Raw genomic sequence first — 24,676 nt, 5'->3', positions numbered from 1 at the left:
CAAAAGGAAAAAGGTATGTCTGAACTCACTGTCATCACAGACTGGCCGAGGGCCAGGAGCGTCACAATCACTGGTGCAGTTTCAACTGAAACTTTACACAATATTAATAATAGACATGATAAGAGCTTTAAAATATGTCACGGTTTATTTCATCTGCAGCCTTAATTTAAAAGGGTTAAAAGCCTCTCTTTTTAGCGTTATTCTTAGCCTATGAGTTGTATTTATGTATTTTTTTATTATTTATTATTTGATATTGTATTTATTTAATCAAACTATAGATACATTATAAAATACAATTTGAGGCCTGCTAAGAAAAAATAAATTAGCCATCTCTAACAGGTTAATCTGATAATTCTGATGATTTAGTTTTTTATTTCAAAATTCAAATAACCAGCTAATTGTGCAGCCAAATACACACATTTTACGATAAATTTAGTTAAATGTTACAGGAGAAAATCCACACGTTTCACTGTGTTAATAGTGTGTTGTGCTACAATTCTGACGTTAGAATGGAACAGGATTTTCAATGTATTTGATTAGATCCATTATGGCGTGCGCCACCCAGTGGTGACGGGTTGATTACTGCAGTCTGTTGTGTAACGCGCAGACTCCGTAACAACGTTCATTTTTCCTCAAGCAAACGTCGAAATTAGTGAGTTATTGTTTGGTGTGTTAGACACAGTTATATCATATAAATAATTCAGCGTATTTTTTCTTATTTCAGGTTTTAATAATCAAAAATAAAAACAGTTCACCTAAGCGGAAGTAAATACAAACATCCGCTGACTTCTTCCTGTGACGTAGCGCTAGCTCCCGATGCTACACGCGGGAAACTGGTGAAGCCACTCATCATATATACAGTAAGACCTGCAGTTCTCATACTTTATTTACCGCTTATTTAGAACATAATTTGTTGACATGTATAGCTTTTAGTGGAGTAAGTGTTGCATACGCGCTGTATTTACTGGTGTTTCGTTGACAAAATTAACTCCGGGCATCTCTTCTATTCTGTACACCGGCCTCGCTCTGTGGAAGCGCTCGATTTTGACGTACGCTGCGTCTCAGCGTGGCGGTGTTCAAAGCGAGTACCGTTCAGTAAAGTTATCCAGCGGAACGCCGTGCTTTGAAAGAAGCCTACCCGATGCTGCTTAAGTTAGCCTCGCTATTGTTAGTGGCGCAGCATGGACGTTAATAGATAGCAGTTTGCGTATTATGTTCATTTTAAAGTGAAGACCAATAATAAACGCAGCTGAGTGGTTAATGTTACTTTAGGAAGAAGTTGCTGAAAACGTTCATAAAACTGAGTGAGTTTGTTTTATAGCTAACGTCCAGTATCATTAACTGTTAGCTAGCTGACAGTTAGTGAGGGAAACCATTTAACTATACGTCTAACTGATACGTTTTCCTATAATTAATATGTATATGCAGTGTATAATTCATCTGTTATGTAATGTGACGGGTATTTGGGATGTGTGAAATGCTTTGGCAACAGCACAAGTTTCCATTAACTGCACTAAACCGAGGGAAACAATGATTTTATGATTGCTGAATGATTTTTACGGCATCAGACACTGTTTTTGGTTAAACACATGAACTTGGAAGCATATTATAGTCGTCGTCATGGCATTATACAACACATTTATAAACAGTCACAAAGTGCTTTACGAGACTGAAATAAAAGGCAAAAAGCAAACATGGTAATGATACAACATGAAGCAAAACACATTAAAACAACGAAACTAGTTCAATTAGACTAAATAAAAGCATTGTGGTTTTACGAGGTAAAATTCTGATACTTGTAATACTGTTTTGTTTTTCAGGATAATGCTACTATTGCCATTATTAAAATGAAACTCTTGCTTTAATTCCTCTGTGCCACAGCAAGATGTTTGTGGAAATTTGTGAAGCTTCAATGCATTTTCTTCTGTCTGATTATAGAACATAACCTTGCCTGGAGCTGAGATGGGAGACACGCTGGAGTTCAACGAGATTTACCAGGAAGCTAAAGGCTCCTGGGTCAGTATCTTCATCTACTTTTTTTCCATCTGACATGTAAACAGGAACCTATTGATGGGTTGATATTTGCTTTAAAACGTGGGGGTGGGAGGTACTAATATAGTAAAAAATATAGTTCCAGTCCAGTCACCATCGCCAGGATCACAGTTATCGGTACTTTCTCTTATGTTTTATAATTCAATTCCAAAACAAATGTCATGGTTTATTAGAAATAATAATGTCAATTTTCAATAAGTAATTTCCCAAACATGACACATTTTGTTATATGTTGTTGTCCTCCTTCGTGCAATACTATAATCAATACGGCAGGGCAAATATTACATAATATATTTTAATTCATAAATGAAGGCATTCTGAAGTAAACAGTTGCTGCCAGTTTCACTCGCCGGACATAAATACGTCATGTCACCTCAAGTTACCTGGCCGAAGAAGAGGGAGATTACAGCAGGATAATGGTGGAGAAAGCTACGTGAAGAGATGCCCCATCCACGTTTAGTACATAGGCTTTATCAATTTGTTCTCTATGTTGTGAATAAATAGACAAATCCTGCACTTTTAACTTTTAAGATGTTTTGTCTTCTTCAGTAAGACAGATATCGTGATGTATCGCTATATGATTGTCTTGAAGTATATTGATTGTCACAGAATCATCATATTGTTATATAATTGGTATCGTGGGTCGTGTATTGTATAGTGAGGTATCCTGTGGTTCCCACCCCTAAGGTCAATGCTCAAAAATAGGACTTTATATTTGTGGTATCCTCTGTCCACTTTTATTAAAAGCTGTTTTCACTATTTTCATTTGATTCATTTGCAAATTTAAAAGTGTCTGTGTATAGCTGTAAAACAGAGTTGAAAATTTAAAATGCTACTGCTGTACAATTGAAAAGAATTTTGAAATGATGACTTGACAAGATAATTGTTATAATTCAAAAATGTATCAGTGATTAACAGCTGTAAATGAGTTGCCTGTTTTGTCCCACCATAAATTGTAAAACAGGAAACATCATTCATTTTTGATGAGATGGAACAAGTAAATTAATTGTGTCCAAAAATGTATGTTTTCCATCAAACTAATTAATTATTTGGCTTTGATGTTCTTACTGACCATAAGGAAACATTTTAACACAAGTCCTGTGTCTCTTTGCATGTTGTTTCTTTGCTGCTGCAGAATGATGGGCGGCTGCGATTCAGCAAACAAAATGTGGTTTACAAGAGCAGCAAGACAGGGAAAGTGGACAGCATCTCTGCTGGTGATCTCAACATGGCCCAGTGGAGGCGAGTGTGTTTAGGACATGGCATCAAACTGGGCACCAGCACAGGAAACATCTACAAATACGATGGCTTCAGGGACACAGTAAGTGTGGTTCTACATGTGCACGACTAAACCCTGCAGACCCTGTAAAGTTTGATAATTTGAGTGTTTGCAATTTAAGAAGTGATTTTACAGAGTTTAAAGTTTAGAAATCTCAAGCGACAGTGGAGAATTATAGGCTCACACTGTGCTGTTTTGTTCAGCGCTATGTTTATGATGAAGAATGAAACACAAGCAAACCGACCACTTCCACTCCACATCTGACATTTCCCCGAAAAACGCTTCCACGTTGCGAAAAGTCAGCCACTAGTATGTGTGCGTGCGTATGTGTGGGTTTGCCATCAAAACTATGTGAATGAGTCGTCTCTTCTCCTCAAACCTCTTAATGGGATTAATGAGGGAAACCAGCATGAGCATGTGTGTTCTATAAACAGTGTAATCATCGGCTCATGTGAGTCAGTGTTTATATCAATCCGCTGAAACAATTTGGCTCAGAGGACGGACAAGAAAAAAAGAATTGTGGTCATGTTTGTTTTTTATCATTGTATTTTTTCTCCCGGCTGCTCTGGGTGTGTGGGGAATGTCCACACATGAGTGAGAGACTGTGATGGAGGAGCTGGTACAGACTGGACTCTTGTGTGTTGTGAGAGGCGACGTCTCCTGGGGTTAATCAGCAAATTCTTTTGTGGAGATGGATCCTCTTTTCTCAGAGGGCAGGCTGTGATGTCATTGTTTATTATCACACAGCCAGTGTCAGTAATTTAGAGTTGGCCAGAGGTTTAGTCACTGGCGAGCTGAGGATACAGTTTGATTTATCTGTTCTCCTGCGACGTCCTTGAATAAAATGCTGAATCTCTATCAGAGAGTCTGAGTGTTGCGTAATTGTCATCTGTTAATGCCGTGACAAGTGTAATTTGTCATAGGCATTCTTTACATTTAATGGCAGCTTACACAACTGGTCGTTGAGGTTGCCTTTTGTTGACGGGGCCAAATATCGCACCTTTCCTGTATCGACTTGCATAATGAATTCAATATCAATATCTGACATTGAGATAAAGCCATAAAAATAATCAACTTTGATTCATCTCTGACTCTGGTTCTTGTCACTGGAAAAATATCAGCTTCAGTCTGTCTCTGTTTTACATAAGGGAAGACTGAATTGTTTTGTTTTCAACAGTGTCACAAAAGTGCTGTCAAGTATGAGAACAAACTCCAGGCTGTTTGCTCTACGTGACAAAGCACACCAAAAATATGCTGTATGAGATGTGTATCATTACCTGGACATGAAATGACCTGAGTGCTATGACACTTCAGTCACATCACTAACAAAATCGGGAGCAGGACTGATGAGGACACTGAAGTAGCACATGCTCAACCACATACATACATTTATTAACACCACTGTACACTTAAGTCTGATTTTATGCATTTAAACATCTGCTCTCACATGTTCTCCTGTTTCAGAAATCCTTTAATCCTAGCTAACAAACACACTGATGAACTTGATCTCTCTCCCTCTCACACACACACAGAGACTCTGGGCTCTAATTGGCTATAATAACCTTATGTATAGGCAAATATCCAGGTGCATAAACTTTGTTTCCCACAGAATCTCTCACACACACACTCTCTTACCACAATCATTTCCACATGTGTGCACTTCCACGACAGTGTCTGCCTCTGTGTATGTGTGTGTGTGTGTGTGTGTGTGTGATTGAGCATGTGTTTGTCACTGTGTGTGAGTGTGAGTCTTTTTTCCAGTTGTAAGTGAGCCTGCAGGATAAATAAACAGGCTGATTGTCAGGTCTGGTGTGGAGACCAGGAGGACGGATGGATTACATCCACCTCCAGAGTTCCCAAGAGGCTAGAGCAGCAGGCGTGGTTGTAATTGCGTTGTGATTAATTAGCCTCCATCCCCCTTTCTGTTGTAAGATGTTGTGCTAAGCTTTGACCCATGCAGTTCTTGTGCATTTACTGACTCAATAACTCACAACCGTTGTCCTTTTTCCTTTTTTATTTTGCTTTCCTTTATCAGGACTTTGAAAAGATCTCTGAATTTTTCAAGGCTAACTACAAGGTGGAGCTTACAGAGAAGGACATGTGTGTGAAGGGCTGGAACTGGGGAACAGCCAAGTTCTCGGGTAAGAATACACAAGATTAAATATCAGCAACATCAGTGGGTCTCTAGTGAAATCTAACTTATGTAGTAAAAATTAAGAGTAGGCTTAGAAACTGTCCATGCAGATGCTGTGCCAGTGTGCTCACAGCAAAAAGTGCTGAAAGCACATTTCACAACTGCCACTGACCGTTCTCCCCCTCTGTCCTCATCTCAGGGTCGCACTTGTCATTTGAGGTAAATGACAATACTGCATTTGAGGTTCCACTTTCTAACGTCTCTCAGTGTGCCACGGGGAAGAATGAAGTCACTCTGGAGTTTCACCAGAATGATGACACTGAGGTTTCCCTCATGGAGGTCCGATTCTACGTCCCGCCCAGCCAGACTGATGAGCGAGTAGACCCTGTTGAAGTGAGGAAGCATCTCCCAATTCTTTTTTTCACTCGTTTTTTTTTGTCACAGATTGCAAGTCAAAGTTTCTAAAAGGTTGTCTAAACTTTGTGAGTGGGATTTTTCTGCAGGCGTTCGCCGAGAATGTTTTATCTAAGGCTGATGTGATCCAGGCCACAGGAGACGCTGTGTGTATCTTCAAAGAGCTTCAGTGTCTCACTCCCAGAGGAAGGTAGGGTTCAGTCATTTATGTTACTCATTTATGTTGTGTTATCACAACACATCATATTATCTCACTGATGTAGGAGAATTCAGCAAAACTACCCATATGTGTTGTTTTTTCTAAATCAGGTATGATATTCGTATCTATCCAACCTTCCTTCACCTCCATGGTAAAACCTTTGACTACAAGATTCCCTACACCACTGTCCTGCGTCTCTTCCTGCTGCCACACAAGGACCAGAGGCAGATGTTCTTTGTGGTGAGTGGATTTTATATTATTGTATTGTCCCCCTTGCTGTCAGACTTTCTCCCTGTGGCTGTCTCGGTTGTTACAACTAACACACTATTCACCCTCCTGTTGTCCTCTCAGTAAAAGTCAATGCTCCTCAATTATATCCACAACCTAATTTAACCCATTTTTTTCAAAATGAAAAAAAGGGTAGCACAGACATGGATACAAATAAACAAGCAGACAGTACCGACGATACACATGACAGGACAATTAATAAAGGTAAACTGGCAGCTGAAAGAGCTGACTTGAGGTGAAACCTGTTGCTGGAGCATAAATTAAAAAAGTTGTGCGACTCACTAAGTTTTATCAAGTGACAACTGTCAAAAGTGTTCAGCGATTGAGAATAAATCAGGCTTTATGTCTTCATGTAGACCCGACAGGACCTGCAAATGTGTCGAGTCGGGCCTCTGGCTTCCTTTTTTCTGCTCATAAAACACATTTCTTGCAGGTTGTAAATGTTGTTTGTTGTTAATCATCACTGTTCATGTGTGGTGAAGAGTAAATCTGGTTGCCCGCTTGATGGAGAGGGTCGGGTTTTAATTTTCAAGCCCGTTGAGAACTTTATCTTCATACCTTGTTTTTTTTTTTTTTTTACCCCATTTTTGTTGTTTTTATAGATCAGTCTGGATCCGCCCATCAAGCAGGGTCAGACGCGTTATCACTTTCTGATTCTACTCTTCTCCAAGGAAGAGGACATCAGCCTCACCCTCAACATGAGCGAGTGAGTATGTGACAATAAAGAACAAAGTGATATTATTGACTGTGTGTCGCTAAGTGTATTATGTGCTACAGGTGAGCATAACATGTATGTTACACTACAAGGCCTTACCAAGCTACTGTATATTCATTTCAATCATGTAGGTTGCACAGCATATATCCACTAGAGGGAGGCAAAGCTCCAGACCAGTATAATCCATGTGTTTGCTGTACCACAACCAACTCTTTCTGTTTTGGCCTTGTCTCTTCCAAACAGTAGAAAGCCCAAAACTAAACCTGTCCTTCATTGTGTGTTTACCAGGGAGGATGTGGAGCGTCGTTTTGAGGGAAAACTCAGTAAGAATATGTCAGGCTCACTGTATGAGATGGTCAGCAGGGTGATGAAGGCACTGGTCAACCGCAAGATCACTGTGCCTGGAAACTTCCAAGGGTAGGACACTTCTCTATACAACAACATGTGTTTCTAGTAAGGTAAGAAAATGAACTTAACAGGCCTCATTCTACCACAGTCACTCTGGGGCTCAGTGCATCACCTGCTCCTATAAGGCGTCCTCTGGCCTCCTCTACCCACTGGAGAGAGGCTTCATCTACGTCCACAAGCCGCCCGTACACCTGCGTTTTGAGGAGATCTCCTGTGTCAACTTTGCCCGCGGCACCACCACAACACGTTCCTTTGATTTTGAGATTGAGACCAAGCAGGGAAACCAGTACACCTTCAGCAGCATTGAGAGGTGAGGACACTAGGGCTGTCAGTTCAACTCTGTGAATTTGGGGCTAAGAGTTCAAACTTGGAACATCCTAGAAGTGCAGCAGATCATGTGAAGTAATCACTGTGAGTGCAACTTGGCATTTCATCCTTCGACTCCATCAGCAAAATAAGATGGTGATCTTTTTTGATCTCAGAACCTGGGTGAAAATGGGGTTTGGAAAGGTTTTTTTTTTCTGCACTGTAGTGGTTTTGATTACTCATGATTCCACTTTCTGATCAATGTTATCTGCGGAATATCCTGACCACTCAACACACTTAGTTCTGGTTTCTGGCAGGGTTTCTGGTGGTATATACATTAAAAATAAACCACCTCTGCATTAAATTTGCTGCACTCACAATTGAACCACTGGTCCATGACTCTGACATGCATTAAAAAAATCTCTCTTTTCAACTTCTGTTTGTGAATATGCAGGCTCTGAGCCTTATAATTCCCATTACTAGTTTAAGATATCATCTTATTTAACTGGGTCCAAATCTCTGCAGTCAACACTGGAAGCCACAAAAAATGGGTCTTTGGCCCAGAGGCTAATTCATCATGTGTTTATAAAAGCAATGAGAGGTTGTGCATAAACTAATCTGACCTAACTCGTACTGTATTCAGTGATTTAAAGAATAAATTATAAGCACGATAACAGAAATGTCATTTGCTGATGTATTAAGCTTTGATTGCTATTGAGGTAAATGTTTTAGTGATACAGATTAAGGATCGTGAAGGGATTTCGGGCAACGTAACCAATGACTTCTTTGCTTTTAGAGAGGAATACGGAAAACTGTTTGACTTTGTCAACGCAAAGAAGCTCAACATCAAGAACAGAGGTTTCAAAGAGGTAAACCTTTTTTTGTTTCTTTTTTTTTTTTTTAAACACTTCTCGGTTTGTAAGCAAAGACATTGCACCTGTTTTGAACCATCACAGATAATGATGCTTGTTGCCCTTCTCTTGTGTGTTTGTCCTTGTACTCCTGTAGAAGAAGGTGGGTATGGTCACGGGCGTCATGTGTGGATTAGACACTTGATTTTAGTGGTCTGGATTTATTTCTCCTTGCATGGTGTGCTGCTGCTGATTTGTGTTCATTTGACTGATAATTGTTTCCAATAATCTTGATTTGGTTTGTGGTTGATGCGGCTGGTGGAGATCCTGATAAATCTCGGCTGATTTATGACTAATCACGGGTCATGGGGCAGGGAGTGTGCGAGTGTGTTAATTGCGCGTGCACGCTTTTGTGTGCTGGTTTGTTTGTGTTGTGCTGACTAAGGTGTGGCCCCGGGTCTTCTGGTGAGCTTTAACACTTCACACAGCTGTCCTCACGACTGCTGCCTAACATGGGAAATGCAATCTAGTGCCGTCTTTTCACATATACATGTCGCCAGTTTGTCCGACAACAGTGGGTACATCTGTTGCCATGGTGACGGGGTCATCAGAGCAGGTCAATGAAAATGAATGGACTTGTTCGTCATTTCCTGTTGGTGATTTAATGAGACCTGCATTGACGACTTGTCTTTCCTTCCACTGTCCGACACATACTGATGCATGGAGATGAAACGCAAAGAAAATTGTTTGGTTTTTAAACTTCAACCCGATGAAGCTTGACATTTAAGACATGAACACAGAGGGTTGACTAGTCGGCAAACTTTTTGGTTTGTGATTTTTAAAATGAAACGATGGACTGGTCAATGATGTCTTCTGTGAATATAGATGATAATAGTAATTTATTGTCCAATTGGATAAGCACATTTACACAGGGTTCAGTACAGTAAGTTGAGATTCAATGTGCATTCTTACCCATAATATCCAGCATACATTCTTATATTTAAATTAAATGTAGGTTTTCATATTTCTGGCATGTCCTCCCAAACACATAAGGGGAAAAATAAATAACAACAGTCATGTTACATCAAATCATTATGGTCTCTCCACTCTGAAATTTGGAATAGAAACTAATCAACTGCACTGATAATTGATCAGTCGTTTTGTCTTCTATTAAGCAATAATGGCTTAATCCAGTTTCTCCCAGTATTTGGTGAATTGATGTTTTTTCCTCATTTGATTTTGTAGACTAAACAAGTAAGGATGTGGTTATTTTCAGCAAATAAGTCAATTTTGAAAGAGTTAATGCCTATGCATTGTTAAATAATTAATTCAAGCTTAACTCAAGTTGCATATAAACATAATGCACTGAATGACTTAGTTATAGATATGTAATGTTTCTTAAATTTAGTTCTGTTGTGGTTGAGGTGTAAAATGCCCATCATGTCGATCTGTGTCACAGCAGGATTTGAGACAGGTTGTGCTCTAAAGCTGCTATCAACACTATGAAGTGAAGAGAGGCTGTGCAACCGACGCGATGAGTGTGTAATCGTGTTGTCTTTTTGACCATGCTGTTTCCTTTCAGGGCATGAAGGGTAAAACTGACGAGTACAGCGACTCGGATGAGGACCAGCACGATGCTTACCTGGAGAGGATGAAGGCTGAAGGCAAGATCAGAGAGGAAGGCAACGACAGCGATGAGTCGGATGGCGAAAGCGGTGAGTGACACATGACAAATGTGAGGAATTGGTGTTGGTTTCACAATCTCAGCTGGTTTGACTGTGAGATTTTCTGTCCTATTTCACTCTCTAGATGAGTCGTTTAACCCAGGAGAAGAAGACGATGACATTGCAGAAGAGTAAGTGACTTTTTTTCTGTCAATTTTAATCTCCATTTGTTCTACAAAAATATTTTTGCTTCAGTTGATGAATTCACAATGAATTTCCAATAATCAGGTATGATAGCAAGGCCTCGGCAAGCGACAGCAGTGAGGAAGGAGACGAGAGCGAAGATGAGAGTGCAAAGAAGAAGAAGGCGGCTAAAAAAGTTAAAGTGGTGAAGGAGAAAAAAGAACGGAAACCACGCAAAGAGGTGAGAGGGCAGGGAGACGGGGGATAAACAAGATTTAGGAAGCCATTTTTCCAGGACGAATGTGACTGCAAACAGTTGTGCAGTTAATGTATAACTACACACATTTAACCTGCGGTTTGTTTCTTTCCTCTGAACAGAAGAAGCAGAAAGACACTGGCGGCCCAAAGAGACCAATGAGTGCCTACATGCTTTGGCTCAACTCCAGCCGAGAGCGAATCAAGTCAGAGAATCCAGGCATCTCCATCACAGAGATTTCCAAGAAGGCGGGAGAGATGTGGAGACAACTGGGAAAAGAAGATAAGGAGGTGAGGGCATGGGGGGAGAGATACTCAATGTTTCAGCAAATCCAAATAAACTAGTGAAGTGTGTTTTTTATTATCTATCTCACGTGTGTCACATTTTTGTGTGTGTCTGTTATAATTTAGGAATGGGAAACAAAGGCAGGAGAGGCCAAGCGGCAGTATGAAAAGGCAAAGAAAGAATACAAAGAGAGCGGCGGCGGCGGTGGTGGTGGTGCTAGTTCGACCTCAACTTCTAAAAAGTAAGTTTTACCTCTCTTACCTTTTACAGTCAGTTGTTTGTACTTTCTCTTGACACAAAAGAGTTTAAATACCGACATGCCCACATTTTAACTGCACTTCTTCAGGGAGAGTAAAAAATCTGCAGTTAAAAAAGAGACAAAGAGGAAGTCTGCCGGTGGAGACAAGGACAAGGAGCGGGGAGGAGGCAACGACAGTTTCAAGAGCCGCGAGTTCATCGAGACCAGCGAAGAGAGTTCATCAGACTCTGAACGGAAGAGCAAGACTAAGAGCAAGACCAAGAACAAGTCCAAGAGAAAGAGGGTAAAGTATAATTTTTTTCATTACCCAACAAACTGACATAAGATGGCAGCTGTGGGATATAACAGTCGGTAACACAGGACCCATAGTGTACAAACAAGTGAAAACAGTTTGGACACAATGTGCTCTGTGACAACCACATAATTCAAGCATTTGAAGATATAATTGTTGAGATTTCTACATTAATAAATCTAAAAATGACCAGTATTGTATATTTTGTGTGTTTACATTAGCCAGAACTCTTCCTGCACAATCTTGCGCCACAGAAATATGTACTTCTGCCATTTCCCATGACCCCATGCTGCTTCCATCATCAAACTGGGTCTTTTTATTGTTTTGATTGAGCGAGAGAGAGTGAGGCCACTTAGTGTCAGAAAGTATGTACTGTGCTTTTAAATCATAAACAGGTTTTCAAGTTTGTTATACAAGTGTGTCATGTTGAATAATGAGTGTTCCACAGGAAACAAACAACAACCGGACAGTTGGTTGAGTTTTTTAAACAGGAAGTGTAGCAAAGCAGCCTTCAGTGAAATCAAAGTATGACTGACAAGTAGATCTTTTTAACCACAACACTGATAACGATGCAAATACAATGTAACAACCCTTCTCTGAATGTCTTTTATTCAGGAATCCGAGGAGGAGGAGGAGGAGGCTGCGTCCACACCTGCCAGCTCTGAGGAGGAATCTGACTAAACACACACCCTTAACCATGGTACACAATTCCAGGACCAATCATTTTTATACATTTAAATACCACACAAACAGACTGACAAACAAACCAGGAGACTTTACTTGGATTTTTTTTTGTCATCTATGTTTTTCTTTGATGGTTTTCACACAAACACTGGTAAACTGTTGTACCAGGTTCTCCCCCCCCCAAAAAAAAGAATTACTGGAATTTGTTTGTTTTTTTGACTCGCTTATGAAGATGGTTGGTTTAGGTTTATAGCACTGAGGAGTGTAGTTCAGTTAATGTGGCTCAGACAGGGAGAGACAATGATGCCATCCCCATTTTCTTCTTCTTGTGTTGAGAATCTTAAAAACTGCTTTTGAGTGTTTGTTTTTCTCATGTCATGTTTTCACATTGAAATAAATGAACAGTTTTTAATAAATGCTCTTTGCTGGGTTTGAGTTCACAACTAGGGCAGCAAAGTTATTGTTTAGTTAATTAGTTGTTTGGACCGAAATGATTATGTCCTCAAAAGTCTTAATTTGGTTTGATTTTGAGTAGAATAGATAGACTTTATTGTTGTTCAGGTAAAACAAAACTCCATTTACTGTCTGAGAGTAAAATAAACCATAATATTCACATTGATCAAGCTCACATTATGGGACTTAATTTAAATAGACATGGGTCATTGAAAGTGCTTGTATTTTGTGCAAGAAAGAAGAGTTAATTTGATATTTAGGTAAATATCTCCCTTGTTTGTTATGACGCCACCTACTGTTTCATGTCCTGCGTTGCTCGATGTATGTAGACTAGGCCTACACACAACAAATATCAAGTCATAATTACCAGCGGTGTTGTGGACACTGCCCACTGTCTCTCCGCCGTTGACGTGAGATTCCATGTAGAACAATTAGCTAGTAACATTAAGCAAGAGAGAGCAAATGACTAAAAAAGACTGACCATTGAAACTGTTAGCGTTTTGGAGAAAGCTTTTTTTTCAGCTTTACAGAGCCCAAAGTAAACATTTTTTGACTTTTGAGTCCACAACGAGTGAGGTTTACACATATTGTGTCTGCGCCATTCATCAGATCGAGGTCAGGATGGGGTTTTCACTCTGAACATGTGCAATCTGCAAAATATCTTAAATTGGATCAACAGACGATTTCCAGGTTAAATCCTCATCCTGTCATTTTATTTTTAGATGGTCCCGGAGGGTGTTGAACTCTTCTGAATGCACAACATTTACCTGGGTCCAAAAAAAGTAATTGAAATCGTCATAAAATGCATCCACAGAAGTTCAATGTCTAAGCAAAAGGTCCTGAACTGTTTTATTAGCCGTCACTGAAGTTGAAACCTCAGCACAGCGCTGTGGGTTTGTCATTTTTGAAATGTCACTCACACAAGAACGAACTTAGACCGAGGGTTCTGACTTTTGGCCAGAACAGTAGTAAAACTTGCAGCTCAGGGTCGTCCTACTATAACCTGGCAGAAGCTCTTACTGTAGTCTTCTTACTGAAGGACTCCCATTCACTGTGGTGTTGTATATCAGGCCAGTTTAAACAAGCAGAGCAGTTAGGGAGTGTGTGTTATCAGGGGAAGTTAGATGGCGACGCTGGTGAATGTTGGACAGACGGTGGTGGTTTCAAATGGGAGGCAGAAGACATAAGTATGTGACAGTTTGTAAAAAGGCTGCTGTCCTGTGGTGAAGGAAGGTGGTTTTTAAGAGCCAAGCACTCCCACTGTGGTTTACTTCCACTCTGATATCTTCCTGTTCTCCCTGCTACAGTAACTGGATGTCCTAAGAACAACCTCCGCACGTTTGTCGGCCGTCATTTTTAACATTAACGCGTCTCCCGTAGAGTCGTGAGAATCAATCTGAATGAAGCTCCAGTCGAGTCTTCCTTTGAAACTTCCTGTCTCCTGCAGTCCTGCTGTAAAAGGATTATCCTTGACAGGGACATGAAAATGTCCTCATCAAATTACAAGGGGTTCTGTCCTGTGGTCATTGAATTGGTTCTCTCACAAGAGCAAATGTCAGAAGGAAAGGTTTATTTTCTAGAATATGTGAAAGCACAAACTTTTCATGTCATTTTGTTTTATATTTATTGAGATGTTTTAAAAGGAGAAATGAAAACTCCGAACTGAGAAGTCAAAGTACAAGGTATGCTTAAGAAATTATTCTTTATATACAGTATATCTAAAGGGAAGTAAAACTAAAACCTTTTCCATTCATGACCTATTTCATGTACTTAAAGGAATACTTCACTGAGGGGTAGTATTTTTGAAAAATTGTGCTTCCCAACCAGTTTCTCCTGAGTCGAGAAATATCTTCATTTTTTTATGTTATGTGCCCATCAGTGACACTTGGTCCGAGGCTTGAAACTGCAACACCAATTCCGCACTTTTAAGACCCACTTGTAGGGGGACAGTACCTCATTTCATGTAAACAGTGTCCGCCATCTTTGCTAACTGTTATGCTAACAGGACCAAGTGTCATGGTCGGCAGGTAACAAAGAAAATAATTAACCTATTTCTCATCTCGGGAGACTGAGGTTGGGAAAACAATGTTTTCAAAAATACTACCCCTATTCTAGTAATACAAAGCTAAATGCAAGTTGGTGAAGTATTCCTTTAAGAAATAACCTAAATGGTAATGTTGTTTGTTCACTTTTGTTTAATAATCTGCATCGGCCAATTATTATTTATATATCTAAGGGGAAGTGAAACTTAAACCTTTTTTATTCATGACTGTTTAATGTACATCATAATTAAATTATGTATTTAGTTAGAGTGCACTGTAGTGGAGATTCAAAATGCAGATTGGAGAGATGGACCATATCATTTGCTATTTATTTCTATTAAACTGATATTTTATTAGATGCAGGGATAAAAAAATAGAAAGAAAATCGACCAAACATCACGTATCATAAAACTTCTCATAGTTATTAATATTTGACATCACATTTTCACAGTTGTAACTCTTATAAATACACGTGTCCTGACATCTTCCATGTGCTGTGTGTGCATATGAAGTTGTGGTCATGTGATCCTAGTGTTCAGGCATGTTCTACTGTAAATGTAGCCTTCAACAATGGGATGAGAGTGTGGACATGTTTACATGGATCTCTTCCTGTGGCACCGTCTACTCCCTCTCACTGCACGGTCTCTTCTTTCACAAAGAAATCCATCGGACAGTCCTTCATCCGTCACCCTTATCGTGTTTGCCCGCTTCTGCAAATTGGCACAAGTAGCGTCTCGTGTTTTGTGGATTTATAGGATTCACAGTATCACTGTCTTTATGATAAACGCTACAGTCACAGGCAGTCTGAAAGCGTGTGTGTCTCCACGTCCCGAGGCTCGTGTTTATGTGTATCATGTTTTGTCTTTGGTTACCATTAATTGACCACAAACCTAATGGACGCACTTAAGAAATGACATAGTCCCATAGGCACATACATCTACACACACTGTTCTCACATCAGTACATTATCTGCCTGATGTGAGAGGCAATAATAATGCTGCTGCTGCTCATGAGTGTGTTGAGAAGTGGTCGTATCATATGGCACAATTATTGCACATTTGTCAGTAATGCCACCGTTTGTAATTTTTTTACAGTGCATTTACGCTCTTGTATCAGGCATTTAGATGTATGTATGTATATATATATATAGTATTGATTGACAGAAATGCAATAAAATAAAATGATGGTCAGTGGAAACATGTTAGACATATGGATCAGTCTAAAGTGGTTACAGTTTTTAAAGTTTGAACAGCCAGTGGGAAGAAAGTTTAAAAGCATCTCTGTCCTGACATTTAAGTGACTTTTTTTTTTTTTTGAACAACACCAGAATAAGCATGAAAGCTCTGATGACTTAAGCATCGGACAGAAGCATTTTCTCATCCTCGACAAAGGTCTCACAATAATGGACACAACCTGACTGTAACACGCAGTAAGCAAAAATGGATACGATAATACATTTTATATTGCAATATCAATACTTTATCCTGTATCAGTTTAAATCCGCTGTATTGAATCAACGAATAAACGACCACACGTTAATGTCAGTTTTGACTAACCGTTTGAAATGATATTCAACCAAATATTTAAATTTCCATAAGTTTAACGGTCCAACATGTAACAGTTAGGAAGGTTAAGTGCCAGAAAGGGAATAGGCTACCTATAAGTATGTTTGTATACTTGCATTATTGTTTGGTTTATGCAGAAATAGAATAAGTCTTTTATACATTTATATACTTTTTATGTAGGGACTGTCCTCCAACGAAATGCAACTATGGGTCGTGGGCTCAAATTATGACCCATATGTACGCTTTTTTAAATAGGCGCCCCCTAGTGGTAGTATAAATAACGGCAATCTGGTATCTTGTTTTCAGTGGCAGTTTGCTCGGTGGTTAAAGCTTTGTACTTTGGTGTGATTGACATGGGTTTGACTCCCAAATTATGCTGTTCACACACGTGACATGCTACTTTTTTTTTTAATGTCATTGTCAAAAAATATTCAGCTCTGACGTATGGGTCGTATTCAGGGGTTGGCCAAAACGAACCATACTTAAATTTCAGTTGCAGCAGCAGTGCAACGATATCCTTTCTGTATGTTAATTGTTTGTATTTATAGAGCACTTTTCTAGTCTTGGTGACACTACAGTTTTGCATTTTCATACAGCATATCTATGTGCAGGGCATTTTTTCTATCTCTCATCTTTCATACTCATTCACACGCTGGGTCTTGTCCCAAGGACACATCTGCCTGTAGAATAGTGCTGCCGGGAATCTAACCCACAACCTTTGAGTTGAAAGACCACTCGCTCTACCAAGTATGTGAAAGCGTCCTGTATTGTTCTGTCGTGAATTGTGCTGGTTTTCCCTCTGGTTCACTCACAAATAACAATGGTAAAGTGTAGCTTGATTTTGATAAGAATCCAAAAAAATCCTAAAACTATGGTTCCCAAACTGTGGCACGCGAGCTTCCTCTGGTGGGGCTGAGGAATTTAGACGGGAGTGAGAAGAAAATGAAACAAATAACCAACCAACCCAAAAAAAGTGAAATAATAATAATTAGAGTCACCTTATCTCTTTCTCCATGTTAATCTAAGTTCACTATACCAGTGTGTGATGTATATGTGAGGAAGAGGAGGAGGATGATGAAAGAGAAAACTATCTTACTGGGCATAAATCTGCCTCCTGTGAAAAGTCGGTAGCTGACTTTGCTAGACCTTACGTATTTTAATGTTCGCGTTAAAGGAGTTAAACCAAGAGCTAAATATTTTCTCAGATGAAACGTGGTATGACAAGTTTGAGAACCACTGCACTAAATGTCTAAACCCCTGAACACGACCCATAGTTACATTTCATTTGGAGGACAACAATTATAGACAATTTATATATTTCTTTCTTTTGTTTTGTTTGTATAGTGCTAATTTATCACTGACCCATCTCATTCTCGCATCTTTTACAGGGAACTACGGTGGCCTTTCCATTCCAGATTAGAATAGATGCTCTCCTTTGTTGCGTCTGTGCACGTAAAGTTCTGTCAAACAAGGCCCTAGACTAAAGTTCACAAACAAACAGCTACACTGAATCTTTAACAGAAATGTATTTGGAGCAAATTAAAATTAATTTCAGCTTTTCTGTGTGTGTGTGTGTGAACAACTGTTTTCAGAAATACTGCATGTGGATGGAATGAGCCAGCGATGATGAGAGAAAAGAGGCAGGGGAGATGGAGGTTTGTGGTGAAGAATGGGGATGAGGGAGGGACAGAACTGAGAGACACTTTCACATCTCTCTCGCTCTTTGAGTAGAGGAAGGGGTGGTCCAGTTAGTCTCATAAACCATTGAATCCAAAGGCAGTGAGGTTTGAGAAGAGCACAGGTCACAGCAAGAGTTTACATTTACACTCAGGACTGAGTTTCTTCAGCCAGGTTTGCCAGCTCACTTCACAGAAGCCTGGAGAGGAGCTGCTCTTTTCCCCCAGACTCTGAGGAACCCGGGTCATACCTCTCTGACTCGCACTGACACGCAGCCATGTGGGGCTGCGTCACTGACTTCTTCACCTACGAGACCACCAAGTCTGTGGTTGTCAAGAGCTGGTCTGTGGGCATCATCAACCGCATCGTACAGGGGTTCATCATTGCATATTTTGTCGGGTCAGTATATTCTTCTTTCTTCTGCTTCATTTTTCTGTGACAAATAATTTGATGTCTGTCTGATCTCTGCGGCTGTGCCAGTGTGACTGACGGTGATAGAGAATTTAATTATGGTTTCTTTAAAAAAAATCAGTTTGACGAACAAAATTCCCCTAAAACTTCCAGTTTAGTGTAAAAAAATACTTTCCATTCCCCTCTTTAATTTTAGATAATCTCACCTGTTCAACTACCCCTTTGTTAAATTTGTATTTTTTTACAGAACAGAAAGTATTCATAGCCTATATTTGCATTCACATAAATTAATATTATCAGCTGAATTGAATCGCAGCTTAAAAAGTATTATTACACTGTATGTCAAATTATTTGCAGTTGTTATTTACGTGAGCAGCATTTAATCTTGTAATCTTAACCTGTCCACTTACGTCTGGCTATAGATGAACGGATGCAGCATAAACAATTTACACGTTTTAAACATAAAAATCTTCACCCTCACCACAACTAAAGTAATACATGTTTGTTAATGCAAAAGTGTTAAGTAACATAAAATATACACGTCTGTACAACTAATACATGTTTGTTAATGCAAAAGTGTTAAGTAACATAAAATATACATGTCTGTACAACTATTAAAGCTGCGGACAAAATCCTAGGTAATGTAAACGAGGAGAAAGAGCGAGAAATGTTCGCAGACAAATTCAAACAGCAGACATCACCTCATAGGTCACTAAACTAAAATATAAAGCTTTTCTTTTCCAGTGAATTCAGTCTTTTTCCTCTTCATTTTTTGGTGCTACTGTCTTTATCTTTTTTAAGCACTTTGCTGACTTGCGACACGCCAGGTTTTTCAGGAATAAAATTAAGAACAATGCAGGTTGTTTGTTTGTTTATTTTTCAAACAAAGTGAAGGTGTCTTACAGATATAACAAAATGTAGAGTGACTATATTGAAGTCATATGACAATTACTTTTATTTAAACAGTAAAAAGTCCCCATTGAGATTAAAAACTTGGCAAAGACAGGTAGCAGCACAAATGAGAACACATTACAGACGAAAGACAACAAATAAATAAAAACATAAACAATGTTTTACACCTTATTCTGGCAAAAGGAACTGTGCCTTGATTTTGGACTAAATTCGCAGCACTTAAATTCTCCGTGTTGTGTCTCTTGTCCTGCAGCTGGGTCTTCATCCATGAGAAAGCTTATCAGGTGATCGACACTGGAATTGAGTCTTCCGTGATGACCAAAGTCAAAGGTTTTGGTTACCATCACGGCCGTGTGATGGATGTGGCCGATTATGTCTATCCCCCACAGGTGTGTGACCCCAATAACACACACACAGTAAACGCACTATATAAACATAAAGCATGACCTTTGACGACCTTTAAGAAGAACCTTATCCTAGCAGTTGCCTCATCAGTAACAGTAAACTGTGCTGTGCTGTTCTGCAGGGAGCAGGTGTGTTCTGCATCATAACCAAACTCATCATTACTGAAAATCAATACCAAGGAAGGTGTGCAGAGGTGAGAAATCAAAGATTTAAATGGAATTTTCTGGGGCCGCAGGATCTGGGAAACGTGTGTTTTGTATTTCTGTTACATGTAATATTTCCTGATACAACAATTTATTTGAGTTTATTAAGACCAATGTGTATGCGTGTGTGTGTGTTTCAGACTATTAGGAAGTTCAATTGTTCAACTGATAAAGACTGCCAAAAGCATTTTGATTCCATCCTCACCAACGGTGAGTCTTTGTATGTGTGATCATTCATACACTCACTCCATCATCGTAAGAGATTCATGTCAAGCTTCAGACTTAGCAATGACTGATATATCATTTATTACCATTTATTACTGAATACTTTTACACAAAGCGCTGGTGAATGTTCACCAAACATTGGACACAAATTAATTACCAAAAGCTATTTTTGCTAATTAATTCGTTTTATAGCTGGTTTGGTAGGGTTTGCCAGGTACAAGATTCAAAAAGGTCATATTAAGTATTCTGTGTCATAAAAACCCAGCAAAAAAATTTATTAGGACAAATGAACAACGATCCTGAGGTTGGATGCAGTTATTGTGAAAGGTAAAACAAAATATAGCCAACAGACTCAAGGCACACATGAACATAACAACATAAATAATAATAAATAACCCTCATGAGATTGAGATTGAGACAATCTGAGGAAAAAAAAACATGGGCAAAATTAAAAATTAACCGAATAAAATTGTATGAAATTAGTTTACACACATTTTCGCTGCAATTTTACTTAGTTTTGGTTAGTTTTGTTAACACATAATTCAGTTTCAGTTGGTTATCTGTTTTTTTTTTACACACACTTTTCGTTAGTTTTTGTCAACGACAATAACCTCAGTGCTCACTAATACAGAGTTTTGTCAAATTTGATATAAGCTTTTTCTTTGCATACTGGGAACATATTTGATTTAAAGTCATATAAAATGGGAGCCAAAGCATTTATTGTAGATGTTTTTATCTCATATGTCAATGTGATGGTACTGTATGTGATGGCTTGTAGTATGTTGATGGGACGTGCACTGATGTTTTTACTCACAGATACATTTATTTGAATATGATAAATCAGCATATGTGTCTTTAGTCTCCTACTTAAACACACACACTTTTTCTCTCTCATGCACACAACAGGGGCAGTAACAGGCACTTGCCTTCAAGACAGTGGCATGTGTGAGATTGATGGATGGTGTCCAGCTGAGGACGACGATGTCCAAGTGTAAGAATTACACACTCACAAATATACATAGATGTAACTGTCTCCTCACACTTCCTCCTGTCTCGACCTTGTCCTCAGTGCACCGATGCTTGACGTGGAAAACTTCACCATTTTCATTAAAAACAGCATCCGCTTTCCACTCTTCAATGTCACCAGGTAGGACACACACACACACACATCTCGTGAAATTTAGGTGAATCGATGAGAGTGAACAAATGTGTGACCACTTGAAAATGTTTGTGTCTCAGAGGAAATTTCCCCTCAACAATGACAGCCGCAGAGATCAAGAGGTGTACCTACCACCCGGAGGACCGCCCCTTCTGTCCCATCTTTCGGGTTTCGGACATACTGAACTACACGGGGCAGACTGTGCAGAGCCTGGCAGAAAAGGTCTCATCTTTCCTCTCTCTCCTCCTCCTCCATTTTTGTCCACAACGTTTACACTATTGACTCTTCATCCTAAAGGTGAACATGTTGTGAGTGTACTGCAGACAGAACGACTTCAGCATACATGCTTTTAATCAAAGATGAGGACTGCCACATAGCATGCAGTACACCCACAATGCATTTCAAAGTCAAAGAGTATGTGACATTTACTCACGTTACTGTGATTGAGGAGGTGTTTTGTGTACTTGTACTTTTTAAATGATGATGAGGACAGGTGAAAGAAAATGACAGGTGAATGACGAGGACAGGTGAGGACACATGAATGATGAGGACAGGTGAATGACGAGGACACATGAATGATGAGGACAGGTGAGGACACGTGAATGATGAGGACAGGTGAATGACGAGGACACATGAATGATGAGGACAGGTGAATGACGAGGACAGATGAAGACAGGTTAATGATGAGGACAGGTGAATGATGAGGAGAGACGAGGACAGGTTAATGATGAGGACAGATACGGACAGGTGGATGATGAGGAAAGATGAATGACGAGGACAGATGAGGACAAGAAAATGATGAGGACAGGTTAATGATGTGGACAGATGGGGACAGGTGAATGACGAGGACAGGTCAATTGGCACTATTTAAGATACCTGAGTGAGATACCTGAGATTTGTATCCCCTTGTCCTTTTTGCATGTCACAAGAAAGAACCCCAACCTTGTTTTTAAAAAAGAGTAACCAAGTAACTTTTACGCTGAGTAAATTTTAACTTTAACTTGAGTACATTTACTTGTACTTAAGTAAAAGTACTGGTCTTTCTACCAGCTTTCACAAAGGCTGACAAATTAATTCCTGTTACATTATGTTGATGAAACCTCTCTCTATTGCGATCTGACTCTGACACTGTTTATAACCCCTTTGTTGTTATTCTTTTACTCACCTCATATTGTGTCACTCTCTCTCCTCAATCCTTTCCCATCAGGGCGGAGAAATAGGAATTAACATTCAATGGAAGTGTAATCTGGACCTGAACATTAAGCATTGTGTGCCCCATTACTCTTTTACACGCTTGGATGCACCATTTGAAAAGAATGCCATCTCTAAAGGATACAACTTCAGGTTTGGAGCCAGAGTTTTACACTTAACTATCACTTGATATATTTTCTTCTTATTAATCCTTTGTTTTTCTTTATTTGAATGCAGATTTGCCAAATACTTCAAAACAGAGAATGGTACAGAATTTCGAACTCTTCACAAAGCCTACGCAATCCGCTTCGATGTCATGGTCACTGGAAATGTGAGTCGTATATGTGTTGGATATTGAAGATTAATTTAAACTGTAAAGAAAATGGTATAAATGTTCTCTCTTTTAGTTTCAAGAATCATAACACTCTATTAGTCATGGGGAGAATTTGTTCCGTCAGTTCCAATCTATTGGCTTAGAGTGTGCCCCTCATCTGGTGCAGACAGACGGGCCTTTCTTTCTTTTTTTAACTTTTTTTTTTATCTTCAGTGTAGTTTTAACTTTCCTGCTCTGCTTCTGGACAGTGGTTGGGGGGAAGCACAGGGGAGATTTTACCTCCAGGTTAACACCCTCTCCCTCCCTGCACTTGCCCGGTTCTTTAAGGGGCCGCAGCATTCTTAAAACTGTCGTTTACACAAATTCATTTTGTGGGCCGGATTGAACCCCCTGGCGCGCTGGTTCTGCCCCGCGAGCCAGAACGTTCTGGGAACCAAAAATTGTTGGTGTCTGATGTCCACAACTCCATTTATAGAGCATGTTTAAAAATAACTGAGGTTGACTAAAGTGCTGTGGAGAACCACAGAAACATGAAAAAAAATACAGAACAGCAAACAATAAGATTTCTACACTGCATCACTTTCTGCATACAACACAAAACAAAATGTATTCATTTTTGTCACCTTGATGTGTCGATGTGTCACCTTCACTAACTCCATCTCTCTTTGTCTCGTCAAGGCAGGAAAATTTGACACAATCCCAACTCTGATCAACTTGGTCGCCGCCTTCACGTCTATTGGACTGGTAGGGAAATTCTGATCAGGATTATTATGACTAGTTGTGGGGTATTTTCCTTGTTCATGTCAGTCTTTGTTAACCATTCTCATCCTTTTCGGCAGGGTACAGTCCTCTGTGATATTATCTTACTGAACTTCCTGAAGGGGGCAGATCAGTACAAAGCCAAGAAATTTGAAGAGGTAACGTATTATTTCTGCTTACTTTAATCAAGTCTCCAGATGAGCTCCTCTGCAAATCACGGGGTTTTCTTCTTCATCCTTTGTTTGACCAGGTGTCAGATGCTCAGATAGAAGCCAGCCTCACTCAGAGCCCAGGTAGCCAGCTGTCACTCAAACCAGGTATCAAGAGCTCCTACGACTCAGGAGCCATTTCCCTCACCACCTCTGACCAAGCCATGTGACTGATAAGAGACAGTGACGCCAGTCTAAAGAAATGGACACTCTTCTTTTTCCCGCTCTCTATGTACCCTTCAAGAGAGATCCGTGCAGCCTTTCCTAAATGTCATTAGCTTGGCAAGTCTATGCACTTGGGTAATGAAGGACAACGTTGCTGCCACTTTCACAGCGTCAACACGAGAAGCTGCAGTCAAAAGAGACACAAGAGAGATTTAAGACTAAAACACCTCTTATTTGAAACACATTTATTCAAGCACATACAAAAACATAACCTCTGCCATATTTATTATTAGCAGTTTTACTTAACCAGCATTTTAACAACAATAAAGTGTAACCTCATGTTAACGCCATTAGAGCCATTCATTATAAAAAGCTGTATAAATCGGCCTCTTGTTCCTAGTTAGCTTCGCTGGGATGATCCAGCTTATAAAACATGTTGTCCACACAAACTCAACACTGCCAAATAAAACCAACTGTTGGAGCATTTCTCTTGATCACCATGTTCACACATTTATCAACTGCTTTTTTTCCTTCTTCTTCCTGCACAAATAAAAAGCCCTGAAGGCTCCAAATGTAAAAATGTGTGCGCGTGTGTGTGTGTGTGTTTTATATGGATGTTGTGGCTTTGGGACTTTTGTGTGTGTGCTGTTTGAGGTTTATAAATGGGCCATTATTAGTCCACTTCTGGGTGATGACG

At 39.6% G+C, this 24,676-nt stretch overlaps 2 protein-coding genes across 3 annotated transcripts; both read left to right on the top strand.

The window, feature by feature from the left end:
• Positions 1-708: 708 nt before the first annotated feature.
• On the top strand, positions 709-12,685 carry ssrp1a (structure specific recognition protein 1a). 2 transcript variants are annotated; one of them, XM_058649827.1, is made up of 18 exons: positions 709-860; positions 1,939-2,016; positions 3,188-3,373; positions 5,367-5,472; positions 5,665-5,858; positions 5,969-6,069; positions 6,189-6,318; positions 6,969-7,072; positions 7,370-7,498; positions 7,578-7,799; positions 8,592-8,664; positions 10,229-10,361; positions 10,456-10,501; positions 10,599-10,734; positions 10,872-11,039; positions 11,160-11,275; positions 11,381-11,576; positions 12,201-12,685. In XM_058649827.1, exons 2-18 carry the CDS (start codon positions 1,963-1,965, stop codon positions 12,264-12,266), a joined length of 2,160 nt encoding a protein of 719 aa, XP_058505810.1. In that variant the 5' UTR covers positions 709-860; positions 1,939-1,962; the 3' UTR covers positions 12,267-12,685. The 2 variants fall into 2 exon arrangements, with proteins under 2 accessions (XP_058505810.1, XP_058505811.1); XM_058649828.1 differs by lacking the exon at positions 709-860 and adding an exon at positions 1,180-1,304.
• A 5,356-nt stretch (positions 12,686-18,041) lies between these two features.
• On the top strand, positions 18,042-24,561 carry p2rx3a (purinergic receptor P2X, ligand-gated ion channel, 3a). The gene is made up of 12 exons (XM_058650065.1): positions 18,042-18,405; positions 19,583-19,718; positions 19,856-19,927; positions 20,078-20,147; positions 21,069-21,153; positions 21,232-21,309; positions 21,402-21,543; positions 22,529-22,665; positions 22,750-22,843; positions 23,525-23,590; positions 23,686-23,763; positions 23,856-24,561. The coding sequence occupies exons 1-12, from the start codon at positions 18,284-18,286 to the stop codon at positions 23,982-23,984; spliced, it is 1,209 nt and encodes a 402-aa protein (XP_058506048.1). The 5' UTR covers positions 18,042-18,283; the 3' UTR covers positions 23,985-24,561.
• The last annotated feature ends 115 nt before the right edge of the window (positions 24,562-24,676 follow it).

The sequence above is a fragment of the Solea solea genome, chromosome 14 (genome assembly GCF_958295425.1).
Source record: "Solea solea chromosome 14, fSolSol10.1, whole genome shotgun sequence".
Classification (NCBI taxonomy): Eukaryota; Metazoa; Chordata; class Actinopteri; order Pleuronectiformes; family Soleidae; genus Solea; species Solea solea.
The sequence above is the reverse complement of the archived record's forward strand: the minus strand, read 5'-3'. Positions and strand labels throughout refer to the sequence as shown.